The 19,831-nt window shown below is 36.6% G+C and overlaps 3 protein-coding genes across 3 annotated transcripts; 1 reads left to right on the top strand and 2 right to left on the bottom strand.

The window, feature by feature from the left end:
* Positions 1–305: 305 nt before the first annotated feature.
* Positions 306–8,033, bottom strand: LOC103041387 (uncharacterized). The gene is made up of 4 exons (XM_007255740.4): positions 7,793–8,033; positions 6,194–6,279; positions 4,918–5,067; positions 306–1,484 (listed from the first exon to the last, which is right to left on the bottom strand). Exons 1-4 carry the CDS (start codon positions 7,938–7,940, stop codon positions 1,047–1,049), a joined length of 822 nt encoding a protein of 273 aa, XP_007255802.4. The 5' UTR covers positions 7,941–8,033; the 3' UTR covers positions 306–1,046.
* Positions 8,034–8,123: 90 nt separating this feature from the next.
* zgc:112271 (BolA family transcriptional regulator) lies at positions 8,124–10,300 on the bottom strand. Its single transcript, XM_022663037.2, has 3 exons — positions 10,144–10,300; positions 9,034–9,131; positions 8,124–8,400 (listed from the first exon to the last, which is right to left on the bottom strand). The coding sequence occupies exons 1-3, from the start codon at positions 10,204–10,206 to the stop codon at positions 8,301–8,303; spliced, it is 261 nt and encodes an 86-aa protein (XP_022518758.1). The 5' UTR covers positions 10,207–10,300; the 3' UTR covers positions 8,124–8,300.
* A 902-nt stretch (positions 10,301–11,202) lies between these two features.
* slx1b (SLX1 homolog B, structure-specific endonuclease subunit) lies at positions 11,203–17,923 on the top strand. Its single transcript, XM_007255741.4, has 6 exons — positions 11,203–11,543; positions 12,709–12,902; positions 12,993–13,044; positions 14,749–15,072; positions 17,010–17,225; positions 17,419–17,923. Exons 2-6 carry the CDS (start codon positions 12,730–12,732, stop codon positions 17,446–17,448), a joined length of 795 nt encoding a protein of 264 aa, XP_007255803.3. The 5' UTR covers positions 11,203–11,543; positions 12,709–12,729; the 3' UTR covers positions 17,449–17,923.
* The last annotated feature ends 1,908 nt before the right edge of the window (positions 17,924–19,831 follow it).

Below are 19,831 nucleotides of genomic sequence, written 5' to 3'. Positions count from 1 at the left end.
AGATTCTCTGCCCGAAGCCGACATGACCCGAGGCCCGCCCGTAAATCCGACCCGGGCTCCAGAAAATAGTCCGAGATGTAGGCGTCTGTTTTTTAATTATATTTTTATTTTAAAAAAAAATAACGAAAACTGAAAGTGAAACTAAACTAATTTATTTATAAGCGCTGTTTTCACTACCGCAGTTCTACAGCGGGGGTGTTGTGCCGATTCTGTCCGCGAAGCGGGAGTCAGATTCAGCAGAGAGTCGGATTCGGCACAAACGCGGCGGCACCTCGCGGTCCGCGGTGTCAGTTGTAAGCGCTCGCGCTAGCCGCAAAATACGGCAGAAAACACTGAGGGAGCTGCAGAATTATGAATGGGACTAGAATATGAGCACGAGGAGATCAAAGAGAACCTTCACCTGTGAGTAGCTCTCACCAGAACAAGTCAGAACAATCTCTCTCTCTCTCTCTCTCTGTGTCTCTCTCTCTCTCTCTCTCTCTCTCTCTCTGTGTCTCTCGCACGTGAACTCCTCCGCGTTTGACTTGTTTAGCTGTGTTTAGCTGTTCTTAAAAATCATTTTAATTAAATAATAGTTCTATGCTTCTATGTTACCGTGTTAATTAACATAATTCTGATCACATTTCGCTCATTAAAACAGCCCGAAAACAGCCAGTTGGAATTTTTGGGCCCGATCTAACCTCTAATGCTCTCCACAGGCGCCGCCATGTTTACGACGCGCCGACGCACGTTATGCAAATCGATGTATTTTTGTAATCGATGACGTCGATTATGTCGACGCGTCGCCCCAGCCCTAATAGGTACATTTATTTAAAATAAAATGATCAAATACATTCTCGATTAGAATTATTGCTGAATTAAATATCAATAAGTGCTTTCAAATGTTTAGGGGTAATTTCCCAGATTAAGGATTAGGATTAAGCCTAGTCTTGAAATACACAGCACTTTCAATGGAGATTTTTTTCAATAAAGGAAATATATATTCTACAACGTATTCCTTGTCCGGGAAACCATAAAGTGCAGTTCATATTAGTCATAGTGTGAGTTTATGTGATGAATTTCTGGCGTTCCGCTCTGGGTTTTTTACAGGCTGGTTGGAGGAGGGGGTGTTCTCCCTGTGCACATTGTGTTTCACTGTCCAGGCAGATGTAGCAGAAGCGGTGAGTGCATTCAAGACAGGAGACATATTTAGAGTCCGACTGAAAAGTGGTCAGTGTGTAGCACTCGGGGCAGGCCCGAAACACTGGACATCCCACAACCAGGCTGCCAGAGTCTGTCACAGTTTCACACGTCAACAGAGTGGACACTACATGACAGGAGCGGTTACTGCACTGACCAGAGCTGGCGGCATTGGGGAAGACCCAGCGGGCGAGGCAAGACCAGCAGAAGTGATGAGTGTAAGGACAAAGCACACAGCTGGAGAAAGGGCAGGGCCGTCCCGCGCTGTCCATAGGGCGCCGCAGGATACTCAAACAAACTGGACACTGCACACAGAGTATACACAGGGGGAAATGAGCAGCATAGTCATTAACAGTATGAAGTATTCATAATTCATTACATTGAAAAACTGCTGTTACTTGGAAATCGTTTTGAAATAAATTTGTTGTAAATATATAATGACATATTGAGTAACAGAATTCACATTCACTTACTTTTTGAGGACTGAATCAAATAATTAATCTAGTTAGCACTAGCAGTACAGCCTGTGCACAGTTTTGATTGGAAAGCTTAGCTTGGTCAGCTACAATCCCTTCTAGGTGTCTGGCTTCACATAGCTTTTGTTTTTAACAAATTAGCTCCCCCTCCTCCAGTAAAAAGTTTGTCCACTTAAATTTTTATATTTCTGTGTAAGCTACCCAACGTTGAATGAACAATGAATTAACCTTGATCAACGTAGATGTTATGGTTCAATTAACGTTGAATCAACTTTGATTTTGAAAAGTGAATCAACGTTGATACGGCAACATTGTTTCATCATCATATGTTCAACCTTTAATAAACCATAGCTCACTAAAATGATAAAATTCTATGATTAACAAAGTGTTAACAATAAACTCAAATCACTGCAGTAAAACTGAGTATATCAAAAGTTACCCACCACTAACAATTTGATTCAAGATCTGATCTCAAAAACACTAAAACAGTAAAACTATTACAACATGATGTTAAATTAAAAAGCAGTTACTGCAAATAGAAGTAAAACACTGTTGTAAAATGCAGATTCAAAAAGCAGAAGTTTGAGGACATTATGTTGATTCAACGTTAAAATTTCAACATTAACACAACCATTGAACATTAAATGTTGATTCAATCTTTAAAATTTCAAAGTTAGCACGATCACTGAACATTAAATGTTGTTTCAATGTTAAAACAACAACAGACATTCCTTTAGTCATATTTCAACCACATTTCAACGTTGAAGGTCGGTTGTGTGCCAGCTGGGTAACCTGTTAGCTGAGTAGCTAATCTGAGTGCGCTTTCACACCAGCACTATCAGTAACTGAACCCAGACCACTTCTACTAGCTGGTCTCATTCCAGTTGTTTTGATCCGCACCTGAGTCAAAAGTGAACTGTGGAGCGGTTCACTTGTGGGTAGAACATGATCCTGTCTCGATCCGACCCAGCTATCAAATATACTTTGCAGGCGCAATTTAATCATATATATTAGCCAGATAACGCTAATTACCACAGCTATGAACAAACACTTTCTCTGCTTATGCTGTTTACACAGAGTGCCACATGTGCTGAGTTCTCAACTCGCAGCCGTGCAAAACTGTTTAGACTATGTATGCACTGCGCTGCACGTCTAAGCTCTTTGTTTGAAAGTGCAGCGTTTCAGCGGTCAGTGTTAAAGAAGCTTTACACTGCACAGAAATACACGCTGAAACACAGGATTATCTTACTATGTTTACTTTCTGACTCACATGGTTTATTGGTGCACATTTTGATGCATTTAAGTTAATGCCTGTGTGAAACCAAACCGAACAGAGGGGGAAAACGCTCCAGATAAATGAAATCATCAACTAAGCTGGACAAAAGAAAACGCCCTAAGAAAAGAACCATATGACAAGCCATTTACAAACAATTATATGCTATTTGTCAGTTTTACGAGTAATTTATTTAGCTCTGTTCTGTCAATTTTTGTTGCCATGTGTTGCTCTAAGATCAGATTGCATTATGCATCAGGAAAAAACTAAATTATCATGGAAATCACATGAAAACATTCAAAACTGTGGGTGTGTTAATGCATAGAGGCACCAAGTGGCACATATCGATTCATGGTACTCAACTGACAAAACACCACTGCAAAGCTAAGCTAAGCTAAGCTAAACTAAGCTAAACTAAGCTAAGATGTTGTTAGTGCTATGCAAATCTAAGGATTTTTGACTAGACAGCTTAAAGATTTAAGATACAATATGGCCAAAAGTATCCGCTCAGCTTCCTTAAATCTGAGTTTAATAATTTAGACGGGGGAGTCCATATTATTGGAAATATAGTGTGATCTACAAACAAATGATATCCACAAACACGTGTTTTTTTAACCTATTTTATTTATTGACATCGACAAAGCCAGAAATGAGGCCTCTAACATGGTGAACACAAAAAAAATCATGTAACACTCATTATCAGGGAAATGGTTGCAAAAATTGGTACACCCAAGGAAGGTGCCAGGTTTCAGAAGGATAGCTCACAGGATTAATACTGTATATCCTTGATCAATAGATATGGGAAACTATTTATGCATTAATTCATTCATTCATTCATTTATTCATTTATTTATTAAGATACACATACAGAATAGATGCATGTGTAACGCAACACTTGGTACACCATAGCTCCCTCATAGCAACAACTTAGCAACCAATCCCTTTCGATTGCTTCCCCCAATAAACAGCTTAGCTACAGAGCCTAGCTACACCTTATGAACTGCTTAGCAGCACCAAAACAACAAACATATTACCAGAGTAACCACCTAGAAACACCTTAGCAATCAACAGCTATACCATTGCAACACCTTAGCAACCACTCAGTAATTGCGTATCAACCACTTTGTAACATAATAACAACCAGCTAGCAACTACTTAGCGACATCATAGCAAGCACTGTGGGTTCAATAGTAATGACCTAGCAACACTATAATAACACCATTTTAGGTACAAAACTATTTCACATCACTCCCAGGAAATGCATTTTAAAGATGTGTGAGGTTTGTTATTAACACCAGAAGAAGAAGACCTACAAAATACTGGTAAATCCTCCAAACTGTGTGTATTTCTGCGCCTATCTAATACTTAAATATTTTAGTTATTCAATTTATATTCAACTGTATAATTTATTCAAATATATTCTCATTGCAAAGAGATGTGGTGCATAGAAAAGAAAAGATAATCTACATAGTGTATAACTGTGCTTTACTGAGAAGTCTCTATTATTGTGACTTCTTGGAGTTTAGTTCATAAAAGGACATTAAATTATTTAATATACAAATGATAAACTAAATGAATTAAAGTTCATTAAATTCAAATGTTAAAGTGAGGGAGTTTGTGTTTATATGACTAACACAGAAAAGTACTAAAAGCCTACTTGAGGCTACAACTTCTGTAGTCTTTGTGCAAATCAGCAAACATTATCTGCCTATTAAATTACATCAACATACATTGCGCATTGCATTTTTAGACTGTATAAATAAAACATGAGCTTCTCTTAATGATATTAGTGGAACAGCCAGGCCTAAAAGTAATGTGGTGCATACAGTTACAGTCAGCTTATCACTTCATCTTCGATTTTTATTCTATTTTGAGCTTGTTTTTTTATCAGGTTCTGCAGAGCATGAAGCTTATCAAAGCTGTTTCATATGAATCTTATTGAAATAGATTTTTGTAAATATAGGTTGAAAGATCTCTCGCTCTACTGACCTTTTTGTAAACGTCAGGCAGGTCCTGCATGATGCGGTTAACTTGTGCGTCCAGAACTACAATCTGAGCGTGAGAAAGCTGGAGCTGACCTCTGACCTGAGACCAGTTCCACTGTTCCTCACACACGGGACAGCTGAAGTCCAGGCTTTTCTAGGAGGACAAAAGTGATGATAAGTTGGTCAAGACAAAAATCTAATTTGCTGAATGCTACAGCCTTTAAGCGGGACAGTATATGGGATGTAATGGTGAGGTATTGCACCAGTTCTGTTAAATGTTGTAGGCCACATTCCTGCTTATCCTACCGGTATAAGAGCTTCAAATGGCTGTGGCAGCTCATTAGATATAGCATGGGTTATTGGTGACAGGGTTGTGGGTTCGATATCTGGGTTTGAGAGAATTAGGCACTTAACCCCTTACTGCTCTCTGGATATAGATTGTTTACAGGCAGAGACCACATTTCACCCAAAACAAGTATGGTAAGTATGGTTGATTTAATAAGTATGTACATTTTTACCATGAGAACAGCTGTGCTATTACTGTGTTTGCATGAGCATTATCCTGCTGAAAAAGTGAAAGCACTGCCATGACAGGCCACACACATAGCCCCAGGATGCCCTGCACATATTTCTGAGCTGTTAGTGTCCCTTGTTTCACTACTAGGGGTGACCAACTGTTGTATTCAATGGTTCCTTAGATCAGTGTTTCTCAACCTTTTTTCTATCACGTCACCATTTAAATGTATGCGAGATGTCAAGGCACCCCAGTTTACGGGGGGGGGAGGGTTAGGGGGGTTGCTGGCGCAGTACTTCAGGTGAGAGGGGGGGGGGGGTGCTGTTGCAGTACTTCAGGTGAGAACGGGGGGGGGGGGTGCTGGCGCAGTACTTCAGGTGAGAACGGGGGGTGTTGCTTGCGGAATATGAAATAAAATAGCGCGTCACAATTAGCGCGATTAGTGCTGCCTGTTTTAGAGCTGTAAAATTGACTGTGGAGGGAAGTCAGGTAGGCGTTTTCAGAGACCACTAATTCAGTGATCTAAAGCAGGGCTACGTAGAAACACCTGATCACTTTTTTTTTTTTATAACAAACGGCTCACATGGAATTTATTCATACTAAAGACCACAACTAGACATTTAAAAATGGATGAAAAAACGATGGAATGAGACTTTTAACTAATTAATAGTTAAATTATTAGTAAAAAAAAAGTTAGTAGTTAGTAAACTAACTAGTTTTAAGGCAGTCAGTTTTTTATTAAGTGCATATAAAATAATTAACATACTTGTTTTAGGCACTGATTCACCATATTAATTAGACTTGGGAATTTGACGATATGTCCACATGGACTCTGTAGATGGCCGCCTTCTCCTAGACACACAGTTGAAAATAAGACACAAAATGATCAAAGTTAGGTCCAGTTTATACATTTTTTTGTCCTGCATTTGAATTTCATTAATATATATTGAGTTGGGTTGACTGAAAAACATCAAAAAGTAAAATTTCAAATGAAACCTTTAAATATAAAAAGGACTGTGTCCTCTCATTGACCAAACATATAAGACACCAAAAAGGAATAGGAATTTATGGAATTTAATACAAATTTGTCAATGTAGTGATGCTTCAAAGGAGTGATTACAATATTAAAATGAAAGGACACTTTTATATGGGAAACCCTATTGTACAATTGAAAAGAGGTTCTAATAACTTGTTGGGCCGTCTCTAGCCTGGATACAAGGTGAGAGCTTTGATTGGCCATGGAGACATACAGGTTTTGCAGCTAGGCCTGTAGATTTTGCACACTTGGATGTTGCCATAGCAATGTTGCTGTGTTGTTGTGTTTGGATAAGCACAGTCCTGCAGAAAAATCTCATTTTGAAAGACCTGCCATGAGAGGCAACATGTGGCCACAGGATATCCTGCACAAAGACTGTCGTATCTGAAGCGTTCACCACAAGGCCTCCTTACTCAAACCAGGTGGTCGTCAGATTCCCACCGAGCCTTTTGTTTTGATTTGTTGCTAAGAACATTGTTCACAAATGACCTACTGTACATGGCAGGCAATTTGTCAAATTATTATTGTCTTGGTTCTCTTAGTCCAATGACGTGTCCACCCTCAATGTCTATTAAATCTGATAAAAATGTGTGTGTGTGTCATAGAGGTATATCAAGCAGACAAAAATCTCTCATCAAGAAGTAAACTATCCAAAAGTTGCCTCTAAGAGCCTTTTAATAGAGCAGCAGGGAACGCACTTTATACCTTTTTGTGGCAAGACAGTGTGTAATCAGACTACACCTGTAATAATTTACACATCTGCTCAAAATTAAGTTGTACAGCAATCCAGGGTGAACTAATTTTATTTTTTGCAATTAATGTATTTACAGGTTTTTCCTGTTTACCCACTTTTATTGGTTTCATTAATGGTCTGAAAGAGAGGAATCAATCACATTGTGCATCTTTTATTCACATTTAACATTCCTACATGCTTTAGATTTAGTTTAAAATTAGTATCTTTAGTCTACTAATAAAATAAAATGTACAACAACTACTGAAACCTTTGTGAGAATGTTTAGTTTGGTGTGTCAGTGTCTTTTAGAAGCAGGCATGCCGCTGGAATGATAAAACAAAGACAATCAATGAATCTCTAGCCCTGATAGTTACACCCACTCATCTGCCACCTAGGGAAATTCCTTCACTTTCAAAAGGTGACCAACAAGACTGACACTGACTGAAAACCACGTCACAGCAAGGTTCTACTTTTAAAGTTTTACTTCTGACAATACAAAAGAATCTCAGGCAGAGTAGATCAACTAATTCTAATATAAAACAGTTAAATTTACACCTCAATACAGATGAAAATGAATGAGCTACACAAGTTTTTACCTTTCTGTGTTAAAGTGTCTGAATTAGGCCCAGTCTTCTCTTCCTCAGGCTGGGCAGCAGTGTCCCGCTGATGTCCTGTACGTTTATTTCTTATTTTCTCTCGTAGGATATTGTGTGTCTTTTTAAATACGGTTGAAATCTTATCCATTTTTCTTAAGCTCCTCACTCGAGGCAACCTCGAGTGGTTAAATGCAAAACAGCACTGCCTCTGAAGAGGCTAAAGTGAAAATAAAAGTCACATGCACACACACACAACATACCACATACCACACACACACACACACACACACTGGTGTGTGCCTGCTCAACAAATGAGGGCAAGAAACATTCCTTTATTGTCACAATCTTTATATTTAAGTTCAGCTTCAAGGAACAGGAAATGTGTTGTCAGTATTTTACATTGTTTTGTTTAAATGGTGCTTAATTAAAATATAAAAGAAAAACAAATTACTGTAATACTGTAAAATAAAAAAAAATGAACAGAATATGAGTATTGTGTGTTTTTGTGTCATTGCTGTTTCTGTTTTTCCCATTGTTCTGGAGTCAAGGTCTTCTGCTCAAAGGCGTGTATCTCCTTCAGTTCATTAGCAAGGCAAGTGTTTACCAGCCTTAAGAAACACAAACACACAGAACACACAAGGTCAGTGAGTGAGTTAACCCCTTACAGTCCCATGCAGCCTTTTCAGTGTTAAAGTTATTTTCCCAGTAATTACTTAAAAACAATACATCTCCCGCAAATAAAATACACAAGATTTTCATTTTTGTTGATCATCTAAGATTCATATTCATATTATGTATGAAATTATGCTTTAAAATTGATTTTGTTGTTGATCTTAATATTACACAGGTAATGTACAAAGCAAAAGAATATGACTTCCAATATGTATTTAGAGGTTCTTTCAAACTAAAGAGATCACTTGTGAACTTAAAAGGAAAAAGTATGTTTAAAAGAATAAGAGCTAGGACAAATATAATATAAATAAATATTAGATTTTTATATAATTAAAAATATAAATATATATAAATATATATATATATAAATATATATATATATATATATATATATATATATATATATATATATAAAGTTTGGGCACCCTGCATTATCAGAATTTAGTGACATACATGCCACGGTTTCTTTAAATTGTTTTGATACATATATTACTGCATATACTGTAGATTTTCTGCAGTTTAGAAACTGTGGAAGAGTGGTCTTGGTGATCCATCATCTGCAGTCTTACCTGTGCCTCTGCAACAGCGGTTTTCCTTCAAACTGAGGAGAAACTATAAGAACCTTAAAACTAGCAGCACATCTGTTTGGAGACGTGTCTTCTACTTCCTGCGACAAAAAAAGAAAAAATACATAAAATACTGTACATGAACAACACAGTATGAGATTTCTCTAGATATTATGGATAGACTGTGACATTTCATACAGATGGCCTAATATCACACTGTAAATCGGAGACATTTTTATTTTAACCATAATAAAAGGTAAAAATAACAAGAATTAAAATGTTATAATAAAAATAAATTGCAGAAATATTATAAACAACATTGTAAAAACAGCTCTTAAAAATTATGATTTTTTTTTTCTTTTCATTTTACCAAATTGAAAACCTCTGGAATACAATCCAGCGTAAGGTGGATGTTCACAAGCCATCAAACCAAGCTAAACTGCTTGAATTTGTGCACCAGGAGTGGCATAAACTTATCCAAAAGCAGTGTGTAAGAGTGGTGGAGGAGAACATGCCAAGATGCATGAAAACTGTGATTAAAAACCTGGGTTATTCCACCAAATATTGATTTCTGAACTTAAAACTTTACTTAAACATATTTCTATAAATAGCAAAATCAGAGAAACTGATTCAGAAACTGAAGCAGTATGCTATTTTTTTTTTTTCAGAGCAGAACCGGGATCACATTTAGGCATTAAAATTATGATAAATTATGGATAGCTGTTCTACTTTGCAATTGGTCAATGGAAAATATTATTGACAGCTAAGAGCAAGAATTTAATTGTTTTATGCAAAACATGATTGACAGGATCGTGTCCCATTTAGGTCTCTGGTCTGCAGCATCACCCTTCTCGAAATTTAAGGCACTTCCGCATACACGGGAAATACGCAATTGATCCTCCGATCATAGTGGCAGCGGATTAGTCTACAGGACTCCACTCAAAGCCAACTATTAATACGGATTCTACTTTTTCCCTAAACAATATAAACTGTAATTTAATAAATGATTGACATGCATGTTAACTACAGATGTCTGTGTTGCTCCCTGGTGGTCTCAGCCTTCTGGACCCCCCTTGTACTGTATATTCAGGAGTGTGTGCGGGGCTCATATACCACGTGCACTGCAGCGAGCTCAGAGATGAGTTTCTCTCGGATGAGATCCGCGGTGACCGCCATGACTGAGACAACACAGCCTTACTGAAAGAGAGAATCCAACACGATAAAAAAACTCTAAACTCAGCTTCTGCTCCACTGCCGGGAGAGGAGCCGAGGGGGCGGGCTCTAGTATGAAAACATCCAATGAAAAGATTCAGAACGGGTGAGACCACGCCTTCCAAACCCTCAGCGGCCAATCAGAAACAGCGACCAGAGGTCCTTATAGCCTACAACACGGCTCTGGTCTACAAGAGCCCATCCTTTAGTTCCTTATTAAAAACGAATAAACATGAACAGAAACAAACTATGAAATTTAAACATGGGTTAAATTAATATTCCTAGCGTTGTTCCGCCACAAATACATCGATATTCTGGATATGCTGGATTTATAGGTTTATTTATGAGTGAAGTTAGTGTAGAATATTTGACAGGCAATATCAGAGCTTAGCTGGGAAGAAGCAAAGAAGCCAAAGAAACTCTATAGAGAGGAGAAAACCCACTCAAACATGTCTTCCGTTTATATCGAGCCACCAGGGGGCGCTCCCGAGTGGGTCCAAAATGAATAGGTTTAACGTTATATGGAGCAACTGAGCAAAATCTGAGTTTAAAAATGTTTGATAATTTTTATACTGAGAATTGTACCTATTTTCTCAAGACAGCGCATTATCACATGTTTCAGCACCGCTTAATAATGTTTTAAAGCGTTTAATCTCCGGTTAAGAGAAATTTAAACAGGCTCTGACTCTAACTCCAGCATCAGCTCGCTAGTTAGCTAACAGGTTAGCAGACGGTAGCAGTGGTGCTAGCGAATCTGTTGTCCTAAACCCGTTTATTGTAGAAAAATAAACACCTACAGAGAATTGTTCTTTATTTATTTAGCGACGTGCTTAATTATCCGTTATAAAAGGCAAAAATATATACTGGACCAGTGTTTAGTTTTTTTTTTTTTTTTTTTTTTTTTTTTTTTTTTTGAGTTTTTAGCCGTTTAGCTCCGTTCACCACCATACATTGAGGACTCCCTCGCGGGCTCCTTCTAGCGGTTAGCAGTAATTATCTGATATGGAAGTGGACACTCTCCCAGTAAACCGGCTCTAGTAAAGATGTGCTGAAGCCGTTTAGTTTGTTTTGAATATGAAGAGACTCCGCTTCGGCTCGTTTTATAGTTTCTCACCTTTTATTATTTATTAAAACATTATGAGCGTATTTCAGACTAGCTTTGTGTTTTTATTTTACCGGAGACGCAGTTAGATATCCTATCTATCCATGTATCTACCTAACTGACCTGCTCTCCAGCAGCAGCGCCGGAGTTCAGCTCTAATATGCAGCAGTGGTCTGTGGAGAGTTAGAGGAGCTCAGAGGTGAGGTGATATTACTGTGATAATTACTGGTATCGTGATACACAGTGTGATTATTATTACTAACTTACTCTGACCAACTGCACCTTACATTACAGTAAGAGTGATAAGTGATAAAATTACCAAATTTAAAACCTTTGGAATATAATCAAGAGGAAGATGGATGATCACAAGCCATCAAACCAAGCTGAACTGCTTGAATTTTAGCCCTAGGAGTGGCATAAACTTACCCAATAGCAGTGTGTAAGACTGGTGGAGGAGAACATGCCAAGATGTACAACAACTGTATTTAAAAATCAGGATCGTTCTTCCAAATATTGTTTTCTGAACTTTATGAATATGAACTTGCTTATATAACAGTTTTGCACATCTTGGCTGGATTTTCTCAGACAGCTTTATAAGGTAGTGGACTTCAGTTAACAGCTGTGCTGAACTCGTCAAGAGTTAATTACTTAAATTTCTTGTCTTTTAATGTGTTTAAGATCATCAGTTGTAAAGTTGTGAAGAGGTTGAGTTGGTATATAGTGAATTAACTAATTAAACAAAAAAATATTACTTAAAAAATGAAGGTCGGTCAATCCAAACATTTCAAGAACTTTAATACATTACTGGCCTCAGAAACTGAAAGTTGATGATTATTATATGATTCCCTATTTGTTCCTTCATAGTCTGGATGCCTTACTGGAAATAGTATTAATTACTATTAAAAATTCAATTAGGCAAACTGCTGTTTCTTTTACATTTATTTTTGAGGGAGTCAAAACTGTGAAAACATATTGTGTGAAAGAAATGAAAAAAACATTTTGAGCCATTAAAAAAAATAGCAAGCAGCTCTCCTCAACATAACAATGAGCTTTTAAATGGGACAATGTGCACAATATTACCAACTTTAATTTCAGGAAAAGTGCAAAATAACAAAATTATTGCCACATATAAGAGGCAGGTTCCGTATGTGAAGATGTGCTGTGCCATTTTGAAAAGAGCATTAAAACTTGAATTTGATTAACCTCCCAGTATTTGTACTAACTATGGGAAAACAGTATTTAGACAGCAGTTTATAAAGTCTGTTGGTAGTGGTGCGTTTTGTCTGTGCATCAGAGGTCAAATATGTTTGTATATGTTGTATGTTAAAGTCATGTAACATTTTATAATATTGTATATTGTTTAGACCTCCGGAAATCATTTTACCATGGTGGTGGAGGTGGAGAGCTTCTTTGGGGTGTACATGCTCTACTGCACAAACCCGAAATTCAAGGGTCGCATCTACATCGGCTTCACCGTCAACCCTGAGCGGAGAATTGGTCAGCATAACGCCGGGAGACACAAAGGGGGAGCGAAGAGAACCAGCGGCAGAGGACCATGGTAACTAAACTCACCTGTTATCTGTAATGAATATAATCACAGTGTTATCATGCTGATTTTATTAGGAATAATGTTTTAATCACTCTACAGGGAGATGGTCCTCATCGTTCATGGATTTCCATCTGATATTGCTGCTTTGAGGGTAGGTTTACATTCTTAACAGAAAATAAGCTGCAAAAACTGATTGTTTAAATGTGTGTTTTTAATATGGTCACATTTAAAAATACAATAAGAACAATGACATCGTTTTCATAGTTTTTGATACATGGGGTTTAATAAAAATATTGGGTATTGGATGTTAGACATTTTTACACTTTTTTTAAATCACATCTTGATTAATCATTATCACAAATTCACTGTGAAAGTATGCAACATAAAATTACAAAAAATGGCATTATTTAAATACTTGTGAACCTGATTGTATCCCTATATTAAGCATACACCCAGGCCTTTTCATTCTTTCTGGTCCTGGAGTATTTTTGCTGTCTTTAGAATCTTAAAAAACTAGAGAAGCCAGTCAGAAGAGTATGTTAAATTTAATAGATCAAGAAAGAGCTGTATACATGATTTGTACTTTTCCTCTCTACTAAAATTTTAGCATGGTTGAATGTTTTTTTCATCATATTTTACCACATTTTACAGCTCCTACAGAACTTTTCTTGTGTTACCCAGTAGAGGTCACTGTTCACTGGAGGGGAAGGAAATAATTAGGTCACAAAATTAAGAAAGCAATTATGTATGCTGGCTAAGTTATGTAGTTAATGTTTTAAAGTGTTGATGTGCTCCTCCACTTATTTGTCATAGCTAGGAAAAACACTAAGCTGTAGACTATGTGTATGTCTATCCGTATGTCTATGATATCTCTATTTCCAGACTGTCACAGCCTTTCCCCTCAGTCTTTGAAGGCTAAAGCATGTGCTAATGTCTGCTTCCTCCAAATTTCTGTGCACCTGTTTCAATTGTTGGTAACACAACATTATTAACCAAATTAAATTATTTGGTGTGGTGGTTTTCTTGCAGTATATTCACATTGAAAAAAGGTATTGCCATTTTATAATCCAAGTATTTCTCAGAGAACATGTTATATCATGACACTTAAATTTTAATCTTACTCTCTATGTTTTACAAAATTCTAGATTTTGTGCTACTATCCTGTCTTTATTACCTACAGAAATTCATAGGAACTATTGATTCTTATCAGCTTATCTTATCTTAACTGTCAGTTGAACCACACACACAATATGACAAATGTAGCCCTCAAGAAGAGTTTATTTTTATTTTTAATTATTTTGTGTTTTATCTTTACTTTTTACCACAGAATGTGTGTGTGTGTTTCATTCCTGAATACTGTGTGAAAGAGTATATCTAATTATCATCAACAAATTAATGGTAGCTAACACACACAAAAAGATAATATTAAAGCTATAAAATGTGTCAATCAGGCTAATTCTTATACACAAACATCCTAACAGTCTGTTATATATGTAATGAGATTTTGATACCACCTGCAACCCTATTTAAAACTCTTTTCAAATCTGTTTTCCTTCCTCTTGTCTGTATCAAGTGCTGTAATTAGCCATGGTTGTGTTAAACATGTTAATCAATTATTTTGGTGAGATATTTTCAGATATGACAGACAGAATCTTACAGAATTACATTTTAATGAAAATTTCACCAAAATATTGCCATTCAACACGTTTGTTATATATATATATATATATATATATATATATATATATATTATAAAATATCACATAAAGCATTGTACACCAGTGTACAGCAGTATCTGTCCTATATTTTTTAAATCTCAAACCATGTGCTGTGTGCTTTTTCCTTTTGCCCTTAGTTTGAGTGGGCATGGCAGCACCCACACATCTCTCGGAGACTGTCGCATGTGACGCGCCGCTCTCGTAAGGAGTCCAGCTTGCAGTTCCACTGGCGTGTGGTCTCCAACATGCTAAGGGTGGCACCGTGGAGCCGCCTCCCTCTTACAGTACGCTGGCTGAGGCAGGAGTACCGAATGGACTTTGAACCTGGACTGCAGCCACCACTGCACATCCCTTTAACCTTCGGCTGCGTCCGTGCTAAAAAGAAAAAGCAGCAGCAGGAGGACAAGGAGCTAGAGGAGAGCCGGTGGGAAAGATGTCTGCTGTGTAGGGATATTGTGAAGGTATGTTTACACCAGGATTTTATCCAGCAACTGTCATGTAGTTACAGCTCATGATGTTACTGGGTGTGAAGTACAGAAAACAAATAGCCACAAATATCTGATTAAAAGTTGAACCAAATTTTAAGATCAAGTAATATTCCTAAGTAATTTTCTTTTCTTTTTTTTCTAGAAGCCTAAATTTGATCTTAAACTATATGGCTTTATTCACACCTAGTCCCATTTCATATTTTCATATGTTTCAAGGTTCATATATGGTTGTTACAAGTACACTTTTGGAATGGCTAGTTTTGGTTTCTCACTGCAGTTTACTGAGCAGATGACTCTATACATTACATTAATTGGTTTGTAGAATGTTATCAGTTCGGGCTCGCTTGTCACGTAGCAGAATGAAAAAACAGTGTTAATCTACAGTTACAGTAGATACATGGATCACCAGCATAAGCTTTTGCATCCATACGGCTGTGTGAAGCGCCTGCACGCCAAGGGTAGTCGAATTTCAACACAACACCGGTTCTTTTTTCCTCTTATTTGCTGACTACTGGGATCGAATTGCCAGAACATCCACTGCAGACAGAATCAGCACACGACTCATTCCACCTAGAGACAGCTATCCAAAGATCTTCACATACTTCAAAAACAAATGGCAGAATGAATGGGACAGTAAAACATTTAACAAACTGTATGACATAGAGAAAAAAGTTGTACGAACCTACACTAGAATGGACAGTCAGTCGTCTACACCAAACCATACTTACAAAATGTAGAATCGGACACTCCATGTTGACGCACCAACATCTACTAACTAGAGAAGATGCTCCAACCTGTCATCTTTGTAAAGACAGACTTACTATAAAACACATTTTAATGGACTGCAAACCACTGCACTCAGATTGACTGAGATTTTTTTTATAAAAGTGAGATGCCAAATGTGCTTAAAACTGCAGCACCTCGAAAAATTATACATTTTTTGACTTTTTTAAATATAAAATATCTTTTATAATTGTTTTTGTATAATTTGTTTTTTTTAATGAGGCAGTTTGAAGAACTGACTTAAGTACCGCCGTAAAAATGACCCTAGTGTGTTGGCACGGCATTAAAAAACCTACTCAATCAATCATTGATGACTACTGAATAGCCTTAACTGATTATTGGAAATCTAAAGATATATAATCATGTTTTAAAAGCTGTAAAATGCACCGTTAAGGGCTACATTACAAACAGGTAACATAATAAAACAACATATATTTAGAAACTTAAAAAAAGAATTTCAAATTTAAAAAGTAAAATAATTTGAGAGAGATTGAGAAATGCTTTAAAAACATTCTCATGAAAGATATTTCTAAGATAATCATTTGTAAATTCTCCCCCAGGTTCACACCAGCACAGGACTGGGAGTTTGTTTTAAGATGGGAACTTTTGTGCGTCATTTCACTATAAACAACATCAATCGTCGCAATCACAGTTGTTACCCAGACTGTTGCTCAATGCAATCATTCAGATCTGGTGATTAGGACTCAGTATTTACATTACATCTGCATTAATCCTAGTTTGCTTCAAAAAGTATTGTAAGTTGAGTTGTATGTATCAAATTCCAGTTCACAATTACTAGCTCAGTACCCCCAAATCAGTGAGCCAGCATGCTGCAGATTAGCTTTCTGAATGATGCATTATTAAAGGAGAAGTCTGGTGTAAAATTAACTTTTGGTGTATAAAACATGATAAAGAGTACTAACTTTTGTTGAATAGCTCACCTCTGCTATCCTGCAGCTTTCTGTGATCCAGTAATGTTTTGCCTAGCACTCTTTATAAAGGTGGATGCCCTGAAGCGCCCACTCTTTATTATGTTTTACTACACCAAAATTACATTTTACACCAGAGTTCTGCTTTAACATGCGGTTTATAAAACGCTGTACTAATGCTGTATCTCTTTCTCTTAGGCTGAGGACAGGCTGTCGTGCTTCCTCCCTCTGTGTAAAATGGTTTGTCATCTGATTTGCCTGGCTAAACATTTTCTGAAGTCAGAGCCCACTCACCTGATTCCTGTAGAGGGGGAGTGTCCAGGCTGCCATCACTCGGTGCTGTGGGGTAATTTGGTTCGTCACAAAAATGGCTGTTATGGCGATCTAGAAGAAATTGATTCATATTTGTCTCAGGTAAGTATCTGCCAGCTGCCAACATGTGCTTTATTAACTAGTTAGAAGGTAGTTATCATTGTGCATTGTGAACACGTGGTTGGATAGTTCACAGTACATTAATTGAAAAGAAAATGAGCTAGTAGTTGCTTGGTTTGTTTGGTGATGGAAATGATGTACAGTATTTTAATTATGCTGTTTACTATTCTTACAGAGTCACTGGGCAGATGAGTTGCAGCTGTAACAAAAGGACAGGCCTTCAGTCACAGTATGTGTATGGATATAGTCTTCTTTTTAGACTGAAAACGTGATGAATTTATGGTTTTCAGATGCATTCGATTTTACATTGATGCTGCAAGAAGAAATTCTGGGTTTTATAGTATAATAAGAATGAATAAAAATGAATTTCATTTTACAGTAATTGAATAAAGAATGTGTAATGTATTTATATGTTTAAAGTACAGGGAATAATGTTCTGTAAACCTTGATGAGTATTATTTATAATGCCTACCTGTTTTGTACTATAAATCATGTGAAAATATTTTTTAAGCATTAAAACAGTTAATTTTGGCTCCATCCACACATATCTGGGTATTTTTATTTAAAAATGTAGGTATTTGCCTACTATCAATGTGAAACTGTCATTTGGTCACTGAAACAGAGTGAGTTTTTCAAAAATGCTTTAAGAAAAGTGTTGAGTGTTCTCTAAAACACTTAGACACAGCTTAGAAAAAAGTTTTAGGAGTATTTTCCAAATGCTTTCTTAGTCTCAAATTCTGATACATATTGCACTGTATTTATGGTTCAACTAAAACAAATTTAAAGAAAAGTTTCTGTCTAAACACTCAAACACCTCCTTTCTCCCTGCATTACACATATTTAATGCACTATTTAGATTTAGAATCTGTAATTTTGCGTAGTAAACTACATAGGGAACAGTCTGTACTCTGGAATGAAACCTCTTTTTTCCTCTTTTTTATTTATGGTGTATGGAGGTCTCTCCTTATATGGTAATATTACCTCATACAGGGCTGGAATGTTCATGCAAGCATTCTCATCTCTGTGTGGACTGTTTGAAATATTTTCAGGAACTAAGAGAGGGGCATCTCTGTTTTTAAATATATCCAAATATGTGTGGATAGGGCCTTATATTTAACAAAAGAAAAGTGTAAAGAAAGTGTCAATGTATTTATACTTGTACCTTAGTGAATAAAGTGATTCTTACTCGGCTGCAGCAAAACGTTTTTTTCTTCTTCTTTTCAAATGAACAAATGGCCCAGCTCAGTATGTGACCTTGGAAAATGTTCAAACCGGAATGAAAGAGGCCATTATCCACTCTTCCTCGACATATCCAAAAAACAGGCCATTGTAACTTCCTCTATCAAGGCTGTGTTCTACTAGCAGATACTGTGAAGATTCTTGTAGGGGTGCTATCAGTCATTATGTCCTTCAAAACTGTAGTGATCTTTATATCAAGTTGAAGCAAGGGTGAACGTAATTAAAAAGGAGATTAATTACACTGGAAAACTATTTATACACAGCCTTTATACACAGCCTTCATACTTATTTACATAAGGAACCACAGAGGAGCTGCATGTGCTGGACTTCTCTAATGGTCAGTGTGTTCCTGTAGGTAGTAGGCCCATTCCTGCTTAAAAATGTTTGACACTCTTGTTCTCTGTTGGGAAACTGTTTATACAAAAAATGCTGAGAAAACTAGTGTAGGTGAGTTTTCCCAATAAACACCAGTTTTAGCAGTATTTTCCAAATGCCTTCTTAGTCTCCAAAATTATAAACACATTTTAAGTTGTCGTTATGTCTGTGCTGAAATGCACCGCTATTTAAAAATATATAAATGATTGGTAAAACAATTTAAAAATTACAATTGCAATTCCATCACATCACATATCAACTGTGTACATTTTATTCGTCATTCCAGAAGCAAGGAAACTGGTACTGTTGTTAAATTGACTCTTGGTTACTATACTATTTGTATGAATGATGTTTTGTGTGTAAATAATTGTAGCACAATTTCTTTGCATTTTTATTACACACATTAGGTGCAGTCCATTCTGAGGGCAGCTGTCTAGGCAGTCATTAGGTTTGTTGGAGATACAGCTGCGCCTCTCCTCGCTGGTCAGCGAAAGCAGCTCGGCCCAGTTGAGGGTTGTGGCTCTTAAAGTAGAAATTCCTCTAAAAATATAGCATTAAACTGCATTGATATGAGCTAGAATAACAGCTATGGATAACAGCTAGGTTACTATTAGGCGAAATTCAAAATCATGAGTACTGTGTATTATTTATAAGAGAGGAAATTATATTGTATAAATTGTTTTTTTCAAAACTATCTGGCCTACAGAATATTTAAAAGGTAGTATTTATTAACATAATTATACATTAATTTAGGTTAACCATTCAAGAATTGTTTTTTAAACCTACCTGGCCTACCTAATACTTAAAAGGTTGTATTTTAAAAAATAACTTTATATATTAATTTAGGTCTGCATTTTCCCCTTTTATAACAATAATAATAACAGTAATGGTGTTAAATCAAGCTTTCTTGTTTGCAGTTTAAAAAAAAAACAAAGCACCAGTTTTACAAAGAATTTGGAGAGAAAAAGTTAATG

This window comes from Astyanax mexicanus, chromosome 8 (genome assembly GCF_023375975.1).
Source record: "Astyanax mexicanus isolate ESR-SI-001 chromosome 8, AstMex3_surface, whole genome shotgun sequence".
NCBI classification, from domain to species: Eukaryota; Metazoa; Chordata; class Actinopteri; order Characiformes; family Acestrorhamphidae; genus Astyanax; species Astyanax mexicanus.
This window is presented reverse-complemented; position numbering and strand designations above follow the sequence as displayed.

Coding starts and splice junctions, on each gene's coding strand:
- LOC103041387 (XM_007255740.4), bottom strand. CDS start 7,940: ATGGATAAGATTTCAACCGTATTTAAAAAGACACACAATATCCTACGA. Junction 5,068..6,193: donor TGAATCAGTGCCTAAAACAA/GTATGTTAATTA, acceptor TTGTCCTCCTAG/AAAAGCCTGGACTTCAGCTG. Junction 1,485..4,917: donor TGCCTGACGTTTACAAAAAG/GTCAGTAGAGCG, acceptor CTCTGTGTGCAG/TGTCCAGTTTGTTTGAGTAT.
- zgc:112271 (XM_022663037.2), bottom strand. CDS start 10,206: ATGGCGGTCACCGCGGATCTCATCCGAGAGAAACTCATCTCTGAGCTC. Junction 9,132..10,143: donor AGCTCGCTGCAGTGCACGTG/GTATATGAGCCC, acceptor TTTTTGTCGCAG/GAAGTAGAAGACACGTCTCC. Junction 8,401..9,033: donor CCGCTGTTGCAGAGGCACAG/GTAAGACTGCAG, acceptor GTGTTTCTTAAG/GCTGGTAAACACTTGCCTTG.
- slx1b (XM_007255741.4), top strand. CDS start 12,730: ATGGTGGTGGAGGTGGAGAGCTTCTTTGGGGTGTACATGCTCTACTGC. Junction 13,045..14,748: donor CTGATATTGCTGCTTTGAGG/GTAGGTTTACAT, acceptor TTTTGCCCTTAG/TTTGAGTGGGCATGGCAGCA. Junction 17,226..17,418: donor TTGATTCATATTTGTCTCAG/GTAAGTATCTGC, acceptor CTATTCTTACAG/AGTCACTGGGCAGATGAGTT.